General features: G+C 47.6%; 1 protein-coding gene across 1 annotated transcript; it reads left to right on the top strand.

Moving 5' to 3' along the window:
• Positions 1-8,083: 8,083 nt before the first annotated feature.
• TMEM108 (transmembrane protein 108) lies at positions 8,084-23,166 on the top strand. The gene is made up of 4 exons (XM_054385068.1): positions 8,084-8,115; positions 13,924-15,030; positions 21,969-22,123; positions 23,013-23,166. The coding sequence occupies exons 1-4, from the start codon at positions 8,103-8,105 to the stop codon at positions 23,133-23,135; spliced, it is 1,398 nt and encodes a 465-aa protein (XP_054241043.1). The 5' UTR covers positions 8,084-8,102; the 3' UTR covers positions 23,136-23,166.
• Positions 23,167-23,679: the final 513 nt, after the last annotated feature.

Raw genomic sequence — 23,679 nt, 5'->3', positions numbered from 1 at the left:
GTAGAAATTAAAAATGTGTCAGGGAAAAACCTGTGAGGTGCCCAAGGCAGTGCTGGTGAATAAGAACATTTCTGTCCTGCTAAAGGTACTTGTTCACAATTACCAGTGTATGGATTTGCATCGTCCGGAGCCCTTGTCCTGCATCTCCTGTGATGGATGCGCAGTGAAACAGGACTAATTGGGAGCATTAATTTAGACAGAGGCAGCAGCTGACATGGAGCTCTGAGTAAGAGGTACTTTCTCTTGCCAGAGCAAGTACAAAGTGCTTGCCTGCAATTTGCAAGCTCATATTAGAGCAGCTTCACAAACAAATGGTTACAGACTGGTGCTGTGTCATTTTGTCCTCTTCTGGCTTTATATCTCTCCCAATAACTATCTCAGACCCAAGGTCATCTTAAGGAAATAGTTGTAGTGCAATAGCAACATTGCTGTAGGTGCTTCTGTGTATCTGGTGTGGGATTGTGTGGGATCTGCTTCCAGCAGGGACAACTTTTAAATACACAGTAAATAAGCAGGGCAGAGTAGAGAGTGATGTGTCTGCATAAAGAGCTGCATGCTGGAAATGCCCTCAAAACTCTGCTGTGCTTTAGGCCTGGAACAGCAGAGGCAAGCACTGGGTTTGCTGCTCCCTCTGCTTATTTGCCTGCTCCCACCTTGATCCTAGTTCAGCAAAATGTTGGTCACCTGTGATGTTTCTGGCACGTGGGTGATGGCTTTGCCATCAGTGTCTTGTAAGGCAGCACCCAAACCAAGAAGTTGGGTACTGAGTGCAACAAAATCCAGCCTTAGGCAGGTTTCTTGTTACCTTGGGCATTTCAGCCCCTGGCCTTGCCTTGTGCCAGGTAACTCAGTTTTAGTGACTGCATATAGTGACTGTTTGTAAAGAATCTTGGGCCAAGCAGCTGTTTACCACATCTTTGGTTCACAAGTACTTGAGTTTTATTCAAATGTCCTATTAGACTGAAACACTAATTGCTAACAGGCCAGGTAATGGGGGAATTAGGCACCCAACCAGCAGTGGTGCTGAGCAGCCCTGATGGCTTCAGATGGCACACCCAGCATACAGCTTTGAAGGGAAAAAAACATGAACCTCTCCACTCCTTCCACAACTCCTTCTTAATTGCCATTAATCTTCAGATATTTCTTACTTCTTATTTAGTTGTTGGTCTTCAGCTTCCAACTGTATTTTACTCCTGCTGCTTCCTTTAGCATTTCCTGTGCCCTCCTCTCAGAACCATTTGTACACTGAATAATCTTGCTAACTGCAGAGGGGCTGTCCTGGATTTACCCCAGTGCAGCAGAAGCCACCACGTCCTTGTGGACTTCCCCTGACACTGCTAGCAGTGGTCCTGGAATTGGTTCCTCAGGCAAGCCTACTGTTGCTTATTTCCATCCAGTCCTTTCACCTGATATTGAAAGGAGCTGAAACTCAGCACTTTGTCTTAAAATTGTACCCTTCAAATAATGCTTCTGGGTGATCCTTCCTCTCGATGGCCTGACCTTTGCTGAGGCTGCTGCTAATCTATTCCTTAGCAGTGGTGGTTAATGCACAAGCTAATATTCTGCTGCAGCTTCAGTGCTGTGGTGCCACCCTTAGTGCTCTATCTCCAAACAGAACAGAATTTTACTGCTCAGGCATAATGACAGCTGAGAATGCTTAAAGAGCGACAGGGAGGAAAGGGAAAATGCAATAAGGCAAAGTGTGACAACAAGACAACTTATGTCATTGTTATGATGGCATTTCATAGGAACGTAGGATGTGACTGGCACACAGCTCCTCCAGCACCTGTCTGCAAAGAGCCTAGAGTGATGGTTAATTGTAGTTCATTCCAAGTGCGTGAACAGAAAGAGCTGTGTCTGGCATTAGTTCTGCTGTGCCCTAGTTTCAAGGTTATGCTTTGCGTATTAATAAGTGAAGTCCAGAGCAAGGCAAGGCTGGCTTGCAGCACTGTAAGCAGTGACAACATGTTATTAGCTATTTCAGAGATGAATTCACCCTTCTAAATGCCCTGCTGGCTATGTTTGTGCTTGCAGCACTCCCGAGGAAGCATCCCACAGCTGTGCTGCAATTTTGCTGCCAGTGATGGGGAACTCTGACACCCTCCCTGGGACCCAGGCAGGGACACGTACTGAGGACAGTGCAGCAAAGCCAGGTGCAGTCACTGAAGCTGCAAAAAATCGACTGTCCCTGCTACAGGCTGGCATTTCTGCACTGCTACTAGAGAAAAATCCATCACCTCCAGGAGCAGCACAGTCAGACTGCAGGGCTAGAGACATGGCATGGAGTAAAGCACCAGGAGAAGCACCTCCATGCACTGCTCCTGTGATGTGTTGTCAGCATGGACCACCCAGGCTGCAGGTTTGGGGTAAAGGCAGAGGTGTCTGAGCTGTTGGTAGTCGTGTCTAGGTAGCCATCCAGGGTGGCTGGGCAGCACTGCACAGCTGTGGTATGCCTGGAGGAGAGATTGTGTAGGAGAGAGGCAGGAGAATAGCTCTGCTCTGGTTTGCCTGCTGACTCCAGTCCCCCTCAGCAGCAGCTGAAGCCTAAGCATCAAGCTTTGAGAGCTGTGTAGTAGCTTGTCTGAAGTAAAATGAGGCTCACAGTGTAGCTTCTGGAGGGGGAAGGAGAGAGATAAGATGCCCACATCATATCACCAGCAACATAACTGGTATTAAGGAAACTGAAGTCAAGGATGAATGAACATTGAGGCTGAGCTAACTTTCACATCACAAGGAGGTCCCTGAAGGGCTGTGTGCTGACAGGGCAACATGGAAAAGCTGGTACATTTAATCTCTTCACAGGGGTATTTTGTGAATAATCAGAACTTGGTAGGGTTGTCAGTCCAATTTCCTTCTAAAATAAAACTTAGTGTGGAGGTGGTGACATTTCAGGAATGGGTAGATTTCTCTCCTGAATATAAACAGAGACAGACTTAACCCAAAACAAGAGACAAATAAAATACCTTACCTGCAAAGTACTGTGCAGTAGTGCTGTGATAGGGGCCATGCTCACTGTTATAACTCTTAGTGCAAACAGGGACTCTGTGTTGAGTGCGTAAAGAAGCTCATGGGACAGTGCCAGATATCACCTTTAAGGCAGGGTGCAACTGACAACCTGAGCCCATGTGAACCTTTAAACCACGGGATGTAAAACTGTGTTAGGTGTGCTCCTGTGGCAGACAAGCCCAGCAGATGCTCAGAGGGACATTCTGGAGGGAGGGATATTTTTTGAAATGCAAATCTGAACGTATAGAGGTGAAGCATTCGTTGTCTTGGGTAGCTGCATTTGTGCTGAAGAGCAGCTGGGGAGGTGAACGAACTGAAGAGTTGATGGAGCATCATTTATGAAGTGAGATCCTCTTCCTAACTCCATACGTATTTCCACTTGAATTACTGATCCCCTGACTGATTAAGTACCACCATGTCCTCTCACCCTTCCGTTCTCTGTATTGCATATCTCCATCTCCTGAATCTAATTCAGGAGCAATAGCACTGGGTGAAATACAGGCAGCAAAGTCCTGCTCTCATTAGCACAAATTATATCCAGCTACTGCTGTGACCTTACTCCTAAGAACAAACAATTTTTTGCACCAAGCTGGACTATCATTCTTTCCAGACCAATATCCAGCTTCAAAGGATGGCAAAATCCATCTCAATGCCTGTGCAGTCTTGCAGTTGGCCTAATGGAACAACCCCACCTTTCTTTATCTCTGCAGTGGGCAGCTCATATTTTCAAGAAGGGAATTTGATCTCTCCCTTTTATCTTTGTATGTTCTAGTGCAACATGCAGCCCTGACACTCTCGGTTTTAGGCAGGCAGCTCCGTTCTGTGCAGCCTCTGGAGAGGCTTGACTGACCCACAGGGCTATCAGCAGACCTGTGTGGCTCAGTGCAGCTGGGCTGTGCTGAACATCCAGGCTGTCTTGAGGTGAGCTGTAGCTGAAGCCAGGCTCAGCTCTAGACAGCTAAGAGGCAATACAAACTTTTGTTCCAGAAGCCAGAAGGAAGCTGTCGCTACTCTGTAGGAAGGATGAACAGAAATGAAGAGTAACAGCTCACCTCTTCCCCTAGCAATCTGACATCCACTCCAGAGGCTTTGCTAGCCCTCTGTAATGCAGCAGATGAGGACAGTAGCATGTTACAGCCTTTCTGGCTGATTTACCTTACATCCTCAGGGTGTGCTCAAAAGAGAAATTCTGGATGTGAAAACTCTCACTGCCTTTTGTAGCCCAAGCCCACTTTGGGAATTATTGCCATTCAAATCTCACCCTTTGTGCCCCTAAACCAGTAGCCAGTCCCCCATACTGGCAGTGCCAACTCCCTTGACCCTGACTTGTTATGATTCTCACTCGCCCAGATGAAAATGTGAGACAGCGAATAGCTGCCCGAGCCCCTGCACTCACTCTGAGGCACAGTGCCCTTTTCCTGCAGCTGGCAGTGCTCATAGGTGAAGTCCAAGTGATGCTCTCCTGCAGGTCAGTACTGTAGTTGCTTTCTAATTGTGTTAGCTTGCTCACACCATCAATCAGTGCAAGCTGCTTGTTAAAGGCTCTTGCTGGATATCAAGCACAAGGATAACCAGGCTCTTGGAATAATAATGTGTTTGAAGGGGGCATGAGTAATAAATCACCCAAATTACTTCCAGTGAACAGATGAAATGACTGAAACACCCTCAGGCTTTGTGGAAGCTCTTCAGCTTATACATAGCTATAAGATTTCCTTCTGGTTACAGCATCAACATTTCTGTACCTGCAGCTGGAGAATTTGAGCACAGCTTTTGCAAGCAGGGAGTGAAAGGGTCTGCCTTGTCAGAGCAGAGCTATCCATGAGCAGGGTGCTCTGCTCTGCCTCTCACCAGTTATCAGGCTCTCTACAGTGTACGCTGGATCACAAGTTACTGAGAAAGACAGGGGTAGAAAACCCGTTCCCATCAATGTTCCCCTGGAAAAGACAAACTAAAAGTGCTGCTGCTGTAATGAAAGAGTATCCTCAGTGTGGAAGAAGCATCCCTGATTGACAGGTGAGTCTGTGTGAATTACTTAGAGCTGGAAACAGTCCTGAAGAAATTAGCTTTGGACAAGACAGCGTCTGGTGCTGGAACCAGAATCCTCTGACTTGGTTATCTCCATCTGCAAGTGGGAGGATTTTGAGAAGTGCAGCAGTCTGGGAGTTGGGTATTTTTGGCTCCTGCTTCTTCACCCTACCTGCTGCTTTCCGGTTCAGCAGGCACCAGGCCTCCTGCCTTTCAAGGGTCAGGCAGAGCTGATCAGCAGCATGCTGTTTCTGAGAGAGGAAGCAGCTCTGAGCTTCAGCTGAATTAGTGCTTGCCCATTACCCTCTGATGTGGGAAAGAAAAATGCTTCCTAATACATTGCCATAGAAAGGCTGCCAGGCCCTGCTCTAGTCAATCTGTGCCACTGAAGTGCTGCTCTTTAAGACTTGTTGTTTGGTGTTCAGTGGAAACTGGTTCTGAATGTCCAGACCTGGGAGAGTTCTTCTCCTGAAAGGTATCACAACACAGAGATTGCTTTCAAGCACCTTTTCAAGCATGGATTTTCTTTAGCCTTTTATTGTATTAAACAAATCCTCAGTTTGCTTTGTGACAGATGGAGGGATACGAAGTGGGATTCACCTCACCTGGTTTTCATCAGCTGAAAACTGGACATGTAGTCAAAGCTCACCATCCTGTGTGACATCTTTGGCTGATGGGAAGAGAAGGAGCCCCTCTGGGAATACTGTGAACTGTCTGCCAGAACCAGGGCCACTTTACACTGAGCATGAAACTTTTACACATCTGAAGTCACTTGATGTTTTAGGGGGCTGTCAGAAACCTTTTTAGGATGACTTTGAATCTTCCTTTCCCCCTTCTTATTCCTGCTTGTGAAATGGATATCCATGCTTGAGTCAGCATCTGTGACACCAACTCCATCCTCTTGTGGACAAAATCCTATTTTAAGCTTTCCATCAGAGGCCGCAGCTATTTGTGTCATTGTCAAACCTCTTCACAAGGTCTAGTGACATTTATGGTAGCTCTCTTAGAAGCCAGAGGTTCTGAAGTAACATAAACAGGATCAGCAACATTAAGTGCAGGTGAAAGAAAAGCCAGCTGCACATCCTTTCTGTCTCCCTTGGCAACAGCATCCTGCCAACAAAAACTGCTGCCAAGGGAAGGCTGGAGAGGAAGGGATGTGCACTGCAAAGCTGGGACTAGATAAGCTCTGGGTGTGGAGGGAGCTGTCAGCCCAAGGAACACTTGTGAGCTTTTAAAATTATTTTGGTTTATTCCATGTGGTTTTGGACAAGGGAGTGCACAGTCTCTGTGCTTATGAAGAGTGTTTATCTGAAACTCCAGGCAATGGGCTGTGCACTTCTGAGCCAGATGTTTCCGTGCATGACAGCACACAGGAAAGAAATCCACAGAGAGTTACTACTTACAGATGTGGCAAATCCTCCAGCGAAGGTTAAAATACGTGACATACTTCTCTTGTTACACCAGCTGCAGCTTCATGCTAAATTACTGTTTCAGCAGCAAGCTCTTAATTAGCCCTGAGTTCTAGAAACTGCTAAACAAGCTGGTGTTTGCAAGGACCATTTTTTTTGGTAATGCACTAAATTTCTTTACTTAGAAAAACCTTCAGGCTGAAAAAAAGAAAGGGTGAAAAGTGAGCTGCAAATGGCAGGGAGAAAAGGAACAGGAGCACAAGAGCACAAAAATGCAAAGTAAATCTATTATTCGTCCTCTCTCTTTCCATGTTCTTGTCATGGCTTCATGCAACTGCAGGTAAAATACTTGTGGTGTAATACATGCACCTGCCTGGCCTCCTGACAGGGGGCTTCTGTCCCTGGCAGTCAGCACTGGGGTCACTGTCAGAGGCCCACTAGTGCTGCTGAACCTCAAACCTACCATCACAGCATCATTGCTTTGGGATTTGGCCACGGCATCAAAGTCTGGCTGCAACATGCTTGTATCCAAAGCCTGAAAGCAGAGGATCCTGATCCTCCCACCTGGTACCATGAGAAAGAAGGATCTGGCTTCTGTCTAGCAAAGTATTAGAAAATACTTTGGCAAGTAGCCCATATAACAAACTGCTCAGGCTGTTGCAGCCCCCCCTGGATACCACAGGGACTCTGAATCAGAGACTGAGTAGTAAGGATTGCCTCTGACTCCTGGGGGGTTCCTACTCTGCTCTCAGGAAGACCCCAACCCACTACTCTCACTGTTTCCCCATTCCTTTTGAGTAGTTGGCTGCACAGGACACCTTTCTGTGCTCTCCAGGCAGTGTGTTCTTTCAGACTCCCAGCTGTGCCAGAGAGAAAGCCAGGAAGAGAAAAGAGAAGAAATGGAAAGAGTGAGGTAGGATTACAGCTTTAGGAATCACAGGATCTGTAGAGTTCTTTGTGGTTACAAAGTAGAAATTGCTCATTCACCACTGAGGAGTGAAGGAACAAACTGCAGAACATGCCTTTCAGTGCCAGGGATGGAGAAGGAGAGAAGATCCCTAATTCATTCCTGGGATTTCCCTCTGACAGGAATATTCATATCATTAGAGATAACTGAATGAAGTGGAAAGTCTGGTGGGGGTACAGAAGCAGGAGGCAGATCTGTACAGCCATCCACACAGGAAAAGAAAGCTGCCTGCTGCACAGAAGGGAGGGTGCAGGGGCTGAGCAGCCTCGCAAGGGCGTGCAGCTGGGGTGCGTGTTGCTGTTTTGTTCCCAGAAAGCGACAACTGCCAGCGCTCCTCTGGCGTCTGAATAGACCCATGTCAGGCAAACGGCATCAGGGCTTGATGGGGAAGCACGCTGGAATACCAAGCAGCCGTTAGATGTGCTGGCAGGAGGGGCACTGGCTCAGGCAGTAACGCTGCCTTGCAGTAGCAAAGGTGCTCCGTAAAGAAACGAGCCCTGGCGCTGCACAGCTCTGCAAGACACGCCTGCATGGGCTGCTGCTGTCCTCATTCCTCCAAACCACTTCCAGCAACAACAGCAACTCCTGCCTGCAGCTGCCTTACCAGGGAGATGTATTTTTCCTTTCTCTGCTGAGGGATGAAGCTTCTGATCTGTGTGATGTGAGCAGGTGAGGATGTCTGCTGAAAAGTCCAAATGATATTTTCAGGTAAGTGATTACCTCAAAGAAGCAGTTCGAGCCAGGCTCTCTCTTCCTCTTGCCCTGCTCTCAGTAATTACCATTGTCCTAGATTGCCAGGCAGCCTCTCTGCAGGGTTGCACAGCTCAGATGTTGGCATGGGTTCGGGATGAACAGGGGCTTGGAAGCGTTTCTAAAGCGACTGCTCCCAGCTCCTCAGGGACCCTGGTGCAGGGTGAGGATGAATCAGGAGCTGCCTGCTCTGTGACTAGCTGACACTGTCCTATTTGTATCACCGTTTGTGTACCTCCCGGGAGGCCACAAAGGAATTGTGCTTTACAGGTCACTCTCTGGCAATCTGTGGAGGAAGTTCATCTTAGAGGCAATGTTTTTATGTGGTTCAGGAACCAGGACATCTTGCCAGATGAAAGCCATGGATGGCTCCCGTTGCTGCAGCTGCACAGGGAGTGCCAGCAAGCAGTGCTTCATTTGTGTTTGTGCATGTGATGTCCACAGCTTCCGCTGATGCTGGGCTGTGTTCCTGTAAATGGAGTTCTGATCCGTGCCTCTGCTTTCCTATGTTTTACCAAATGCCTCCTGTGTTGAGGTGGAGAATGATCACCCTGTCTAATGCTTACAAGAGAAAACAGGAAAGAACTTCTAAGTTAAGGTTTGGGAGTTCTGGCATGACAGCCACTGATTGACAGGCAGGGAAGAGAATTTTCTGTGCAGAGTAACCTACTTTTGCTTCCCTCAGTTCTGCCACCAGTAATGGAGATGAAATTTATTTAACTCTTTGTACTGAGGCTGCTTTGCTGTGAGTGAAAATCATACTGCTTTGACAAAGAAATTACCATCACAAAAATGACCACAAGAGAAGTAATAATAGAGACTTTCTGCACAATTTCCGTCATTGAAGATTCCTTTTGCTCCCTGAAATGGTTTTGGTTGGCTGAGAGACACGAGAAATTAATGGTGTTGTGAAGAAAGCTTTCTTTACAGTAACATTGCCATTGCTCTGAACAGGCTTTACACAACCTTCTCTTGCTATTAGTAAGTCAAAACTGTGAGAAGCAGAGAGAAGCCTCAGTATCCCATGCACTGCCTGTGTGTGGGTCTGTAGATAGTAAGTCCTTTCTAGGATGGCTCCCTTTGCTTCCCTTGCCCACAGCAGTCTGAAATAATGAGTACAGCTTGCACCAAAAGCTCTTCCTAAAGCAAAAAATGTTTGCCAGGTACTGCTCGGGGTTCTGCTTGTCTTGCTGCAAGGTCTGAGGCAGCAGAAGCCAGAAGGGGTCAGACACCAGACTGATCTCAGCATGTCCATTTGCTGTAGAAGATGGGAATGTGCAGCTCAAAAGTTTCCACTGTGTCTTTGGTCATTGGGACTTGGTCCAAAGCCCGAGAAAGTCATTGGGAACCTTTCCAGAGGCTTTGGAGCAGGAGTTACATAAGTTTGTGTTGTCTAAAGGGGCTGCCTGGGGAGGCTGAGTATGGCAGCTGCCTCCCCAGCCACATGCCTACTCTGCCATGCCATGCAGAAGGGCTGCTCTCCAAGTGCCCACTGAATGTCACACGCAGCACCAGTCACCAGTAACTCCTACATGGAACCTCTTACTGGTGTTCTGTGCCAACGCACTGCCTCCCAGCAGGAGCTCTCAGGGTCCTGAGATAAAACAGGGAATGCCAGCTACTGGGGCCCAAGTCACTGTTTTTCTGGATTAGAAGGAGGCAGTTCTGCCTCCTGAGTGCAAATAAAAGGGTCATGAAGAAGTGCCCAAATAGTAGGACCCTGAGGGTTTCATAGCCTGGGAAGGCAAAATCATCCTAACTGCCAACTTTTCTGAGACTGACTAAGGATCTCAGCTGCAGCCTTTTGAAAACAGTGCTGTAAAGAGCTCCTTCACCATACACACCACTTCTGGACAGCTTGTGTGAGCATCCAATGGGAAGAAGCACTGCAGGGAGATCCTGTTGAGATGTGAACCGTTGCACCATGTTGTCAGGAAGAAGTCTTTATGGCTAAATGCACATCAGCACCCTGTGTGTACACTGCTGTCATTCTGCTTTGCTTCATCTTTTAGTTAATTCATCATTTACTTAATACTCCTTGGTGCACTGTGCAAGACCAGGGGATGACACAGTTCATACCACAGAGCTGTCAGGTCAATCAGCTTTTTCATTAGGCTTGAGTGGTTTTAATGTAGTCATAAAATTAGACTCCAAAAGTGGGAATTTGATGCACAGCATTTAGAAGCCAAATCCATTTGACCCCGTCTGAGCATAAGCTCCAATACCATAGAAATGGCCTCTTATGAAAAAGCTTAATGATGTGGCCTGACCTTTGACAACAGAATTAATTATTATTGTTTGCTAGAATATGCTTACATCAGTCTGTATGAACATAATGCTAGCAGACAGTGAGGACTGCCAGTCCTTACCCCAAAGGGCTCACACTCTTGAGTAAGATCAGTCCTAAGAGTCTTAGGCAGCCAAAAGCAAAGGCTTTGACAAAGAGCTGCAGGGCTGTGCTTTGAACTGACCAAGATCATCTGCTCTGTACCATTTCAGCTGGGATATCAAAACTTTGTCCATGACAAATTGATGGCAACCAGAAAGTTTCCTTTCAGGGGCAGTCTGAGGGTAAGCTGAGGCACTGTGGGACAATGGGTGTCATAACCACCATGGCCCTTTTCTCAGGGCAGTTGCATTGGTGAAGCAGAGGTTGGGAAGGGAAGAAATTTGAAGGGGTTTGGTTAAGACAGTTTCTGTAACAAATCCTTCTGTGCCTTAGTAGAGAAGCTAAGAGCATCATTTCCCTAGGCTTAAGTCACCAAACAGGGCATTCTAATATCAGGGTCCTCAATAAGAGCCCCATTTTTAAGACATTGCATATCCTCAAGTGATAGAATAGTAAGTGGGAGCTCTGGGCAATCAGGTCACCATGAATCCAGCCAGAGTATGCTAAGGAGATGATGCAGAGCATTCCAGCTTTACTTTTGCTTTCCAGCTGGCTGTTGACCAGTTATAAAGCCAATTAATTCTACTTAAAGGGGCCAGAAAAGCCCACTGTGAAGTCTCTCCCCAGACATGCAGCCCTGGCCATTTTTACAATCATCTGCTGGGCTGAATGTTTTTCCAGTAGTTAGGGGCACAGACTAGCTCCTTTCTGGTTCTCACTAAAGGAGTTACTGGGGTCCATTCAACCAGTACAGAAACAGTATAAGAAGCTTGCAAGGCCACGATGGCTCTGCAGAGGTTGTTACAGGGAGCCTAGCAGATGAGCAAAACCTGAGTGCCACAGCCTGAACAGCCACATGGCAGGGAGGTGGTTGTTTATTATCAGAGAAATTAGTTCTTGATGTGTTCTTTCCTTTGAATACAGCAGCGAGCTAAAAGTAGGAGCCAAATGCATGTGGCTGCTCGTGCCTGATGTGGTGACCTGCTATGACTGCAGACTGCCCCAGAGAGGTGATCAATCTGTACCGCAGCAAGCTGCTGATTTATTGGTATTTCAGGAAGTGGAGATGGATGTGAGGCAGATTTTCAGCCAGAGATCAGGGTTTCTAACCCTAGGGCACAATATGCAGAAAAGCTGATAGTTTTCTTATTCCTAAAGGAATATTCTGGAGGAAAACATGAACCCAACAGAGATGTTTTTCTGTGTGCGAGGTGTGAGAGAAAGCAGTTATACAAAGAACACCCAAGGATTTTATCAGGCATGACAATCCTGGTATCTAATGCCTCGTAAGATTCGTCAGTGCACTTCTGTCTTACGTGCTCAAAACTGCAGGCCTTAAATTTCCCAAAACATTATCCCAAATCCCAAATAAATCATCATCCCTTTTTCTTTGCATTTGTTCTGTGGCAGCAACTTGTCTTGGCATGAAATATTAGCCATATGGACACTAGAATATCTGTTTTGACCTTGACCTCAGGATAAGTGCTGCCAAAAGTGTGAAGCCTGCCTTTCACTTGCAAGAGTGATGCTCCTCAAGAACAGCACAATCTGCTTTCCTGCTTGCATCTCAGTGTGCAGAATCCGGTCTTTGCCTAGATGTTCTGCTAAGATCATGTCTGTGGCTGGCTAGGAATTGGGAAGCAGTACCCTAGATGATGGTTTACTTGGCAGAGATACCTGTTTCAGAAATTTAAAAAACACATGAGCTAATGGTAGCATCAGGCAGTGAGAGGAAGCTGCTGAGGCAAGGCCAGGTGAATTTTGCTTGCTGCAGAGTTCTGCACTGTTCTGGTTCAGAAATGACAGTGACCAAAGTAGAGCATTGAGATGGGTGAGAGGAACAGATCCTCATTCTTGGGTCGGTGTTTGCTGTGTGCACTGCACTGCTTGCAGTTGGGTGTGAATGAAGAGCAGGACCCAGAATAAACGCATTTCTTGGCATTTGCACTTGAGTCTGTCCAACGTGCAAGAGAGCCCTAGGGCCCAGTGGACACCTAATTGGAGATCCTCTCTCATTTTCTCAAGTCCATGTCTTCCTTTTCTGCTTGTGCCCATGACAGATATTTCCAAGTGTGGTAGAGCTGAATGGTGTTGCAGTGCTCACAGAGAAAGCTGGCAAACCTGAGGAGGGTGGAGATAAGGGGGCAGGAGGGTACTCCACAGTCTTTGTTGGAAGCCCTGCAGCTTGGCCCAACACATCTCCCTGATTTGTTAAGACTGTGAAAGCATTTTCCACCTTGTTGCTGCTGGTTGAAATTCACACTAGCATGGTGCTAGCAGTGCTATCTGATGCTGCTCAGTGGGCTGTGCAAAGGGTGTGCTTCCATGTGCTTCGTAGTGGGCAGAGCCTCACAGTGCCCTTAGCAGCTTCAACATATGGAAATGGTGACTGTGACTGATGTGGTCCCTGCAGGTCACGCCAACTCACAGTGTGTCAGCTCTGCATCCTGGGGAGACTTACGCTACTGCAGGTGCCCACATCCATTATCTGAAATAGGACTCAGTGGAAGAATTGATGTTCCCAGTGGTGGGCATCTGGCACCTCATTAAATGACCCTCAGGCTGTGTCAGGAGGCAGTTTCATACAATCCAGCCCCCCAGCACACGTGAGCACAGAACAGGTTTGTGCAGAGGTATGAAGGGCACTTGTGTTAGATGGAGTCAGGCCCCTGAGTGCCGTGTGGCTTTTTGAAGTGGCTGTGCTAGCTACACTCTCTTGTTTATTTTTAACAGCTGCAGATTCTCCACATCTCACGCTCTGAAATAAGTGGCTAGGTTTTTAGAAGCTGCTAAGTAAAGGACAGCATGGGGAACCCCGGAAGCCCTCTCATCGTATGTCCCTTCTTGACCAAATTTTTAACAAGGGCTCAGCAACTGCTGTCTCACAAAACCAGATTTATTAATGGCATCCAGGATGAGAGGCAGCCAGCTTGAAGATTTTGCATCCAGGAGGATGAGCAGTCTAAGGTTCCCCATCATGATGCAGACATTCATCTGGAGGCCAAAACAAAAATTAAGTTCTCTTTTGTTTCTGTCTCTAAAGAGTAGGACACTTTGTAGCTTCTAGAGAGAAGTCTCCTGCCTATGACACTCTAAAGCACTCTGCTCTCTCCCTTTGCCACAAAGATTCCCTGCTTTTTCTGCAACCTTCCCATTCCCACCTCACCATTCCCACAGCCACGGGACCTCTGCAGCCCCTGTAAGTTTTCCTTTGTCTCCCTACTTTCCCAGAGAAGCTGACACAGTTGGCTGCCAACTATTCGGTCCTCCTGCAGAGCACGGCAGATAGTCCTTCCTGCCAGCTGTGCAAGCCACACCACTGCTGGCAGTGCACTGGTGGCTGCCCTATCTCACCCTCTGTGTGTTTGTTCCTGCAGGTGTTCTGCTGATCTTGGCACTGACAGAAGAGCTGGTGTTTTCTGTTCAGGTACTGTCTCCCACCATCTCCTCCTCTCAGGGCTTCCCGATGGACACTGTCACAGCCATGGGAACAACGCCTCGCCACAAAGGCCACCACACGTCAGAGCCCCTTCCCACGTCCTCTTACACCATTGCCCACCCCGTCAGCCTGGCAGAGACAGCCCCTTCCACTGGGCAAAAGCAAGCAGGCAGCCCTCACCTGGGCCAGGAGGGCACCTACCACTCACACAACCGGAGTGCCCTGTACTCAGCACAGACTCGCCCCAAGGGGAAAATCTTCCAGGTGTTCAAAGGCAACTTCACGGAGTCCTCAGCGCCTTACCTAAAGACAAGCCTACACTCTCCCTTCCCCACCCTGAGGAGCCCTTTCACGGAGCGCCCATTCCAGCCCCAGAGTGCGGCGCCCAGCCATGCGAGTGGCAGGGGTCTGGCAAGAACTGAACACCCAGACCCTTCCCCACGCCGCAACACCTCAGGAAGCCTTGGAGAAGCGGAGCAAGAGGATGGGGCCAAGCTGGCGGTGCAGGAGGCAGATTTTGCCACCACAACTGCTGGACCATCAGCTGATCCTGAAGCAGTGTCGGTGCCTTTTAAACCCACCCACTATGGTGTATGGGATATGCTGAGCAAAAACAACTCTTGGGTGACCCTGAATCTCAGTACCAATGTCCCTGTGTTTGCTGGCCCTGGATCTGCCACAGCAGCAGCGGGTCACTCGGTTCAGACCAGTTTTGATGTCAACATTTCCTCCCCAGCAGTGGGAGAGCCCAAGGGACCCCCAGTGACACAACACGGCGTGGTGACCAACACCACCTTGCTGGGCAGCACTCTCTCCGCAGTACCTGCCACGAGGTTGTCCAGCTCCATTTCCACAGCTGGATCCACTGCCACTGGGAACTTCCTAAACAGACTGGTTCCTGCTGGGACCTGGAAACCTGGAGTGCAAGGAAACATCTCTCATGTCACCGAGGGGGACAAACCCCAGCACAGAGCAACCATCTGTCTCAGCAAGATGGACATTGCCTGGATCATTCTGGCTATCAGCGTACCTATATCCTCTTGTTGTAAGTTAATTGCCCTTTTATTTTGGTTTCTCTGTCCTTAAAATTCAGATTTTGGCCCATGATTCAAGGACCAATTGGAGAGCTAACAGAGGCAGGGCATCTTGAGATGGAGAAGCAATCACTTAGATACCACACTGACTGACCAAAGTGCTTAGCTTCAAAATGCAGGGCTGGAGGGTTCACCCTCAAAGCATGCTTGCTCTGTTACTGTCTTTTGGGGCTCTCCATCTAAGGGTGTAACACAAGGCTGAACAACTCTAGAAGGTGAAGCAGCTTTACTTCAGCTTTACTGGTGACTGAAAATGGTACAAGTCTTTAATCTAGGAGCTGCTATCTGCTTGGCCAGAACTGGGTTTTAAAAGCCCACTGCTGACCCAGAGGATTATTGACAGCTGTAATGACTTACACCTTGGGAAACACCAGTTTGCCAGTGCAGTGAAATCTCTCACTGCAGGCAGTTTATGAACTATCAGATTTTAAACTCTGGTAACCAAGGTGCTGGTTTCCTTTGTTTTGATTCTGACTTCGCAGTTGCTGAGGAAGCAGGAGGAGTTTGAAATCCTGGCCTTCCACAGCCAGCCACGTGCTGGGCCAGGGCAGGCTGGGTTCCCAGAGCTGGCTTGGGATCTTGTCATTTGACTTAGTTACAAAACATACATGAGAAATGATGAGAAAGCTGTGAGTGGGTGCTCAGGTGTTCCCTTCTTAGCTATATCAGCAAGGTGAGACAAACATAGATACGGTCTGGGATGTCACTGGTGCAAGGTGTGATTATGCTGATCTTTATGGAATGAAACAAACCCAAACATTTCCCAACCTTTGCTGCCTAGGAAACATTAAAGGGTAGCAACCAACACTGAATATGAATTCTGTTATTTACAGACGCTCTGACCTAGCCTGTCTCACACTGCTTAATCCTGTCAGAAGAAAGGCCCAGTGCTGCTCTCTCCTGCCCTCACCTGATCCTTCCCCTATTCTTTAGCCTGGGCCTCACAGACACCTCCCTGAGACCCTTTCAGATTGCTAGAGTGGAAAAAAATATTCATTTTGCTCTTTGGTAATTTCTGTCCACTCAGTGAGCTGAATCAGCTCCCCACAGGATCTGACAAGCATGAGACCTTCAGGAATACACATCTGGAGATGGAGGGACCACACTAATCCTTCCAGCAGCTGCAAATGTTGGAATTGTCTTATCATACAGAATATCCTTATCTGGAAGAGACCCAAGAAGCATCAAGTCCAACTCCTGGCTCTGTACAGGGCAACCTAAAAGTTAAACCGTGTCTCTAAGAGTATTGTCCTTCTTTAACTTCTAACACTTCTTTAACACCAACAGGCTTGGGGACATGACTGCCTCCCTGGAGAACTTGCTCCAGTGCTTGGCCACCTCCTCGTTTCAGCTCACACCTCAGAAGAGGCATGTGAGGTTCTAGACAGTTGTTTAGAACAGTACATTGCTGTCTGTTAAGCCTGTACTTCTGGGACCATCATTTCTGCTACTGCAAATTTGGTTAGAGCTAGAAGTGAGAATCAAGGTTAAATCTAAAGCTGGGCAATCAAAATAAAGAGCAAAGCAGAGTGTACGTAGGTACTTCTGCAAGTGCTGGAGAGGAGAAACTGGGATACAGCAAACACGTGCTGGGAAACAATGATGGTTGGTGATCTGATGAACAGTGCCTTGTCTACCAACCAGTAGATGCAGAGGATCAAATAAATTCTTACAAGCATTATGTCTTGGGGCAATATTCATAAAGAGAGTTTATGTGGATAGAAAGTGTCCCAATACAAACCACACAGTATAATCCTGCACGAAAAGCCTAACCACTGTGTGAATTGGTGTGTGCCTGCCTGCAATGTGCCATATATCAACTAGTTATTATTATCATTAATAATAATGGCTTTTTGGCAGGACTTCTAAAGAATATTCATTGAGTAGTGGTGTTTAAACTTTCTTCTTCCCACCTGTGCCCTAACAGTCAGTGTTCACCTGACTCTGTCTGTTTTGGTTCTTGTCTTTGGGAGTTGTGTGTTTTTCAGAAGGCAAATGTGATTTAGAAAACAATCCATGGCAATGATCTGTGGCAGCTCTAATCCAGCTGAGTGTTTGCATGAGTCAGATACTAAAGTCCTGCTTTCAGGGCCACATTTCTGGGGAGGGACTTCAGTGAGACTCTCCTAAATTCTGGAGATCCTCAGACATGTCTCCAAGTTTAAATGAATGGTAGGCAGGCATTTAAATGGAAATGTTTTGGGTCTGGCTAAAGTACCTAGGGAATTGCTTTCATCCAGAGGCTAGCCTGTTTGAACCATGCTGTTGTACAGACACAGGTTATTTCTGCAGCAAAAAAGTAAGGTCCAGTAATCTACAGCACCTTATCAAGATGCACACTGGAGGGGCACTGTATTGCCTCACCCTCAGGCACAGGTGTAAGGTGTGTGTGGGGAGTGTGCAGTATGTGCTATAAACTGTGGGGTGTGCAGTGTGTGGTGTAAGCTGTGGGGGTGTGCGGTGACCTGCCTGGGGAGTGCAGTGTGGGAAGGGGACTGTCGCCACCTCCCGGGCACAGGCGCCTTGCAGCTGGTGACAAAGGCCTCACACAGGCGTTTGCTTGTTGCTTCTGGTGTGTAAACACTGCCCTGCTGCTGCTGCCCTGGGATGCTGGAAGGGGGAGATTGGTGTGATGCAGAGACTCAGCCCCACAATATTAAGTCTCGAAGCTGCCTTAGAAAGAAACAAGCCATACACAAAGTCACAGAGAACTCCTGTCACAGGAGGTTATTGCTGCCCTGGAGCTGTGGCTTGGCTGCTCTGTGCTCCAGCTGACATCTTTGGGGCTACTGGCCCTCAAGAGGACAGCAAGTCCTGAGCTGTTGCTGAGACACCTGTGAGAAAGGCCAACAGCCTGGCAAGAGCTGGAAGGTGAGGAGAGGCAGCCAGAGCCCAGGCACAGCTGCACAGCTGCAGGGTTCTGCTCAAGTCTGCTGCCTTCTGCTGCTGCTGCTGCTGCTGAGGAGGGAGTTCACTGAGCTCACAGCAGGGCTGTTTGCAGAGCTCTCACAGAGCTGTGCAGTGACCAGTGCATCTCTCCTCTGCCAGCAGTCCCTGTGCCTTTCCCCAGAATCCCTTCCCTGCATGGGGGATGTCAGGGAGACTGGAGAAGCCTTCTTTCTCAGGGGGCTTCTGGGCACAGCTTATGCTGCTCATACTCCTCAGAGGGAAAACCAAACCACAGCGCTGCAAACACCTCTATGCCTCTGTGATGTGTAGGGCCCCACGTGCTGCCCGCTGTCACAACTTTAACTGACCAGCACCTGTTGAACAAGAACCTGTGCATGCTGTAACTTCCACTGCAGGGCAAGTGACCTGCTAGAGAGCCCTTGGCTCCTCATCTCTGCTCCAAGGGTGCCAGGGATGCTGCGCTTCCCCTCGCAGACAAAAGACCCTGCCATGGCTCCTCACTTGCTCTGTTCCTGCCATGGGGATTTGCAGCTCAGTGCAGGAAACCACAGGCCATTTATTGAGCCCCACTAAGGACTGGCAGGTCCTACCTGCCGTGATGATGGCCCAGCTCAGTGGCTATAGCACTAGCCTGAAGTGCTGGGCCCCAGGAACTCAGCTGCTGAAGTAAGAAATGGGGTTTAGCTTCCCCACCCTTTCAGTACATATTTCTTTAAGGCTGTAGAGGTGTCTTGAGTCCCACTGCAGTTCTTTAAAAGGCTAGTCAGAAAAGTCATGCCCTCGTTAGGACTGCATGAGCCACAACTGCTCCCCGAGCCTGGGGAAATGGTTTTACCTTTTGATACCTGTTCCATGGTATGAATAATGGAGGCAATGTTGCTAAAGCTGTTTGACGGCTGCAAAAACGTAGGCTTGTGTGGCATTGCATTCCCAGGAAAGCACAGGCATACAGAACACTGACACCAGTATTTTCTGCATGTCAAAGGTTGCAGCTGTTTCTGCTGTGCCCTTCAGACAGCCTGAATGTTTTTGTGCATGGGTGTTTGTGTGTGTGTGGGTGCCCATCTCTGCAATGCAGAGCAAGACACGATATGAACTTGTTTCAAACCCCAATGTCCTGGTCCTTGGTCTCCCAGTGCTTATACCTCTGTAATTACAGAGTGACACAATAAAACGTGGAAGAATAAAAACTTGCAAATCAGATGCAGAGAAGTGAATTCATTCAGTCAGTTCTGCTGACACAGGAAAACACAAGAGGAAGGCTGGGCCTCTGAACACAGGTGTCAGCAAAACTGAAAGATATGAAAAATTGCCTTGGACCTAACCCCACTTAGCTCACATTTTGTGCACTGGGATGCTTTCCAAAATTATCTCACCCACTTTCTCCATCACAAAACCTAAGAACCTTTGCTTCCTAGTCTGAAGAGAGATCCCAAATTCTGAGTCTAAGCCCCAGCAGTGAGCTGAGGCTGAGCTGGAGAAGAGTATCCTGTCTCCAGATTTGAGCAGCTGTGGCAAATAATCAAAGCCTGTATCACAGCTGAGGCTGTACCGCTATAGATGGCCACAGTGAATGAGGAAAATTCCAAGAAATGTAGAAACCTCACTGTTTTAGTCACTGAAGAAAGGATTCTGTAGAAACTTTGTTTATCTTGTGATCTGTGGACATAAGTAGAAGTAAATTAACATCTTCTGGTCTGAATGTTTCCTGACAATTTTAAGTGCCTGCAGCTTTCAGGTGTGCTGGTATTGTGTTGGTATTGTGCCTTATGTGGTAGCTAGAGGGTGGGGAAGAAGGTGTGCAGCTCTGTAAGACTGGCAAAATAAGTAAACGAGTTAAAAGACAAAAGACTATCAGGAAACTGCAGGGAGTTGCTCAGATCCCGTTATACCACATGTGCAAGGCCAGTATTTCACATGGTTTATATCCTGGTGGCCTATGTTTGAAAGAGAAAGACTGGAAAATTAGAAGAGAGCCACATGAATGATTGAAGAGCCAAGAAATGCAACATAACACCACTTGGGTCTTCTTGTAGGCCAAGAAGAGGCTGAAGTTGGTTTGCATGGGGGACATTTCTGATAGCACAGTGGAAGCCTTTAATAAAAAATGCAAAAGAAGCCTCAGGATAAAGCTAGAGGCATTTAGACAAGAGGAATGTAACCATGGCCCCACAGTGGAAATGAAGAATTGAAACCAGCTTTGTGGGAAAAGGCTGTCTGTCTGCTCTGTCCACGCCCTCCAGTGGAGCTGGGTACCTCCCTGTGTACCTCACATCAGGCTAGAAAAGCAAAAGCACAGATAGAACTCTATCTAGGGATGTAAAAGGGAGTAAGAAGGATTTCTTCAGGTACATCAGGGACAAAAAGAAGGCTAGGGAAGATGTGAGCCTCTCTGAAAGGAAGATGGAGACCTGGTCATCAGGGGCACAGAGAAGGCTGAGGTGTTCAATGACTAGTTTGCCTCAGTGTTCACCAGCAAGGGCTCCAGCTGTGCTGCCCAAGCTCCAGAGACAAGGGTAGGGAGTGGGAAAAGGAAGATCCACCCACTATAAGGGAAGAGCAGGTTCAAGACCATCTAAAGAACCTGATGGTTCACAAGTCTATGGGGCCAAACAAGATCCACCCACAGGTCCTGAGGGAACTGGCAGGTGAAGTTGCCAAATCACTGTCCATCATATTTGAAAAGTCCTGGCAGTCTGGTGAAGTCTCTGCTGACTGGAAAAGGGGAAACATCACCCCCCATCCTCAACAAGGGAAAAAAGAAAGGCCAGTCAGTCTGCCCAGCAAGATCATGAAGCAGATCCTTCTGCAGGCCTTGCTAAGGCACATGGAAAATGAAGAGGAGGTGATTGGTGGTAACCAACACGGCTTCACTAAGGGCAAATCCTGCCTGACCAACTTGGTGGCTTTCTGTGATGGAATTACAGCATCAATGGACAAGGGAAGAGCAACTGATGTCATCTACCTGGGCTTCTGTAAAGCATTTGACACTGCCCATGGCAGGGGTGTTGGAACTGGATGATCTTTAAGGTCCCTTTCAACTCAAACCATTCTGTGATTGCATGCAATACAGTTTATGGCTGACATGTCAAAAACCCCTGGTATTGTTCTAGAAGGCAGCAGTCCTATGTTAGCTATGTTAACTCCATTAAAATATGCCCACAAAGAGTAGCTGAGCTGAAGAGGGAATAGCCCTGCTCTCTTCTCTCTCCCTCTTCAATCAGGTCTCCTCTGCTTTGAATTGGGGCAGCTTAGGCAGACAGCCTTCTGCTCAAACACATTCTGTTTGGGGAAGCTCAGGAGCCCATCCATTTGCTCATGTGCACTGAAGTCAGATGGAGGGACAGCATTACTGCTATACAGTGACTGTACCTGCACATGGCAGGGCCACTTCCCACTGGAAGAAGCAGACATCTCTCTTGACTCAATATCACCAGCTTTCCAGCTCCTAAACCCCAGGTCTTTGGTACTGAAGATGCACAACCATGTGCATTCACTCATGTGGTATTGGAGCCTAGGACAGGTGTCTCTCACTGCCTGTTTTCCAATGTGCTCATGTCTGAACACACTGGTAGCAGAAAAGCTCTGGGAGGGGGCACACCTTTGCAGTCCCCAGAGAGTGCTCTCTGGATTAGGGGGTCTGTAAAGCTCTGCTGACGTATTAAAGTGCCAGCAGTTAGAACACCAAAGCTTTTCATTAGCCAGGCAGCCACAGCTTGAAGATCCTAAACTCACAACAAAATGTAAGTAAAAACAAACTGCACATTCTGCCAATCCCAAAGCCTCATCTGCTTGGCCCAGGTTCTGAATGAATTGTGTGGGGTTTGTTAGGAGAGAGCTAGATCTGACTGAGAGTGAATTGTCTGAGTGAAGGTCACCAGCCCTCTCCTAAGCACAAAAAAAAAAAAAAAAGAATCCACAGTACTGATGAGTCCTTTTTGCTAGGAAATAACCAAATTTTTGACGTTTCTATCGACAGCAGTTCTGCTGACAGTCTGCTGCATGAGGAGGAGGAAAAAGACATCTAACCCAGAAAACAACCTGAGTTATTGGAATAACGCTATTACCATGGACTACTTCAACAGGCATGCTGTAGAGTTACCAAGAGAGATCCAGTCCCTGGAGACTTCAGAGGTACCTCACCTGCAGCACTAGTATCTGAAAAGTGTACCTGCAGCCGTGCTAGGAGAAGGGGAGAGGGAGTCAGATTAATAAAGCCTTGCAATCCCCATGCATATTCAGGGAAGCAGCTCTGGGAGAAGAACTCACCCTGCACATGTGTGAGATAGGAGAAATGTGTCACCAAGGGCAGACTGCCACCCTGTTCCCAGCCATCACAGACATCCTATATTGCTGGGTGGTCCTGGGAGCTGACCATCTCCAGGGAAATTTATTCCTGGGTTTCTCTTCCTTTTGAGCTCATGGACGTTCTGTGGCTGCTTCAGACAGGTCTTTGGGCTGGCTTGTTACTGATGGCCAATCCTTATAATCTGTTGTGCATGTCCCAGCACAATCCAGCACCAGATAAAGCAGGTAGTGGATGTTACTAATGCAAAGAAATGTGCATTTATGCCTTAGGAGTTGTCTGTAGCTTCTCAAATACTAATTCAGAGGATGAGTGTCTCCAGTATGTAAGGAATCAAAACATCAGCATATTGAGAGTGTGTAGTAGTGGTGTGTACTCATCAGCATCTGACTGGTTCAGTGGAATTACTCTAATACAGGCAGGTGAGCCTACTGATAGATGTGTTCTCTGGCTTCAGAGAGAGACAAGAACAATTTGGCTTAGTTCAGAGGTATTTAACAGCCAGAAACAGTGGCGAAATGCTTATGATTTTAAGATCAGCTGGCTAACTCATTAAATAAAATGGAATATAAGCTGTTCAGAAAGGAACTTCTGCTATGTGTGTAGACAAGCACTCACAGTTGCTTCATTACCCCCACTTTGGAGTCAAGTGCCCTGTGTGCTCATGGAAGGTGAGGGGCATGAAGTGCTCACCCTGCTTCTCTGTCTTTGTCCTAGGACCACCTCTCTGAGCCTCGCTCCCCTGCCAATGGTGACTACCGCGACAGTGGGATGGTGCTGGTGAACCCCTTCTGCCAAGAAACGCTCTTTGTAGGACATGAGCAAGTCTCTGAGATATGACCCACAGCTGCCCGCCTGGTGCAGTTTCATCTCTGCTGACTCCAAATGATAAATACATATATATTATAAATATAACCTTTGTGTAACCCTGAATTACAGGAAATGTTTTCAGCCTTTCTTTTCTCCCTCAAAATTGTCATCCCCTTTTTTATAAGTGTGGTAAAACTTTACAGAACAAACTGTGGCTTTATAAAATAAAGGTATTTCTAAGCAAAGCCCCTGTTGGATGGACTGATTTCCTCATTGTCATCTACAGTCTGCTGCTAAATATGCTTGGTCTGGAAGAATATTGGCTAAGGCTGGGTTTGGTGCAGACAGCATGCTGAGTACAGCATCCTGCATGATGTCACTCAGCGTAGCCATAAGCGTTCCTGCTTGGTGACCATCCCTTCTCCTACTGTAAAATTACTTTGGTCATTCATTTTGCTAGCCAAGCTAGAATACAAACCAGACAGGACTGGCTCAGTTGCCAGAAGCCATCTGTAAAACTTGTGTGCTAGTCTTGGGTCCTTTGCATGACTCCAGTACTGCCTGAGAACCAACT

Source organism: Indicator indicator, chromosome 11 (assembly GCF_027791375.1).
Source record: "Indicator indicator isolate 239-I01 chromosome 11, UM_Iind_1.1, whole genome shotgun sequence".
NCBI classification, from domain to species: Eukaryota; Metazoa; Chordata; class Aves; order Piciformes; family Indicatoridae; genus Indicator; species Indicator indicator.
This window is presented reverse-complemented; position numbering and strand designations above follow the sequence as displayed.

Bases quoted from the DNA above. Each gene is read 5' to 3' on its own strand.
- TMEM108 (XM_054385068.1), top strand. The intron at 15,031-21,968 runs GTAAGTTAATTG...TTCTATCGACAG, and splicing joins CGTACCTATATCCTCTTGTT to CAGTTCTGCTGACAGTCTGC. The intron at 22,124-23,012 runs GTACCTCACCTG...TCTTTGTCCTAG, and splicing joins AGTCCCTGGAGACTTCAGAG to GACCACCTCTCTGAGCCTCG.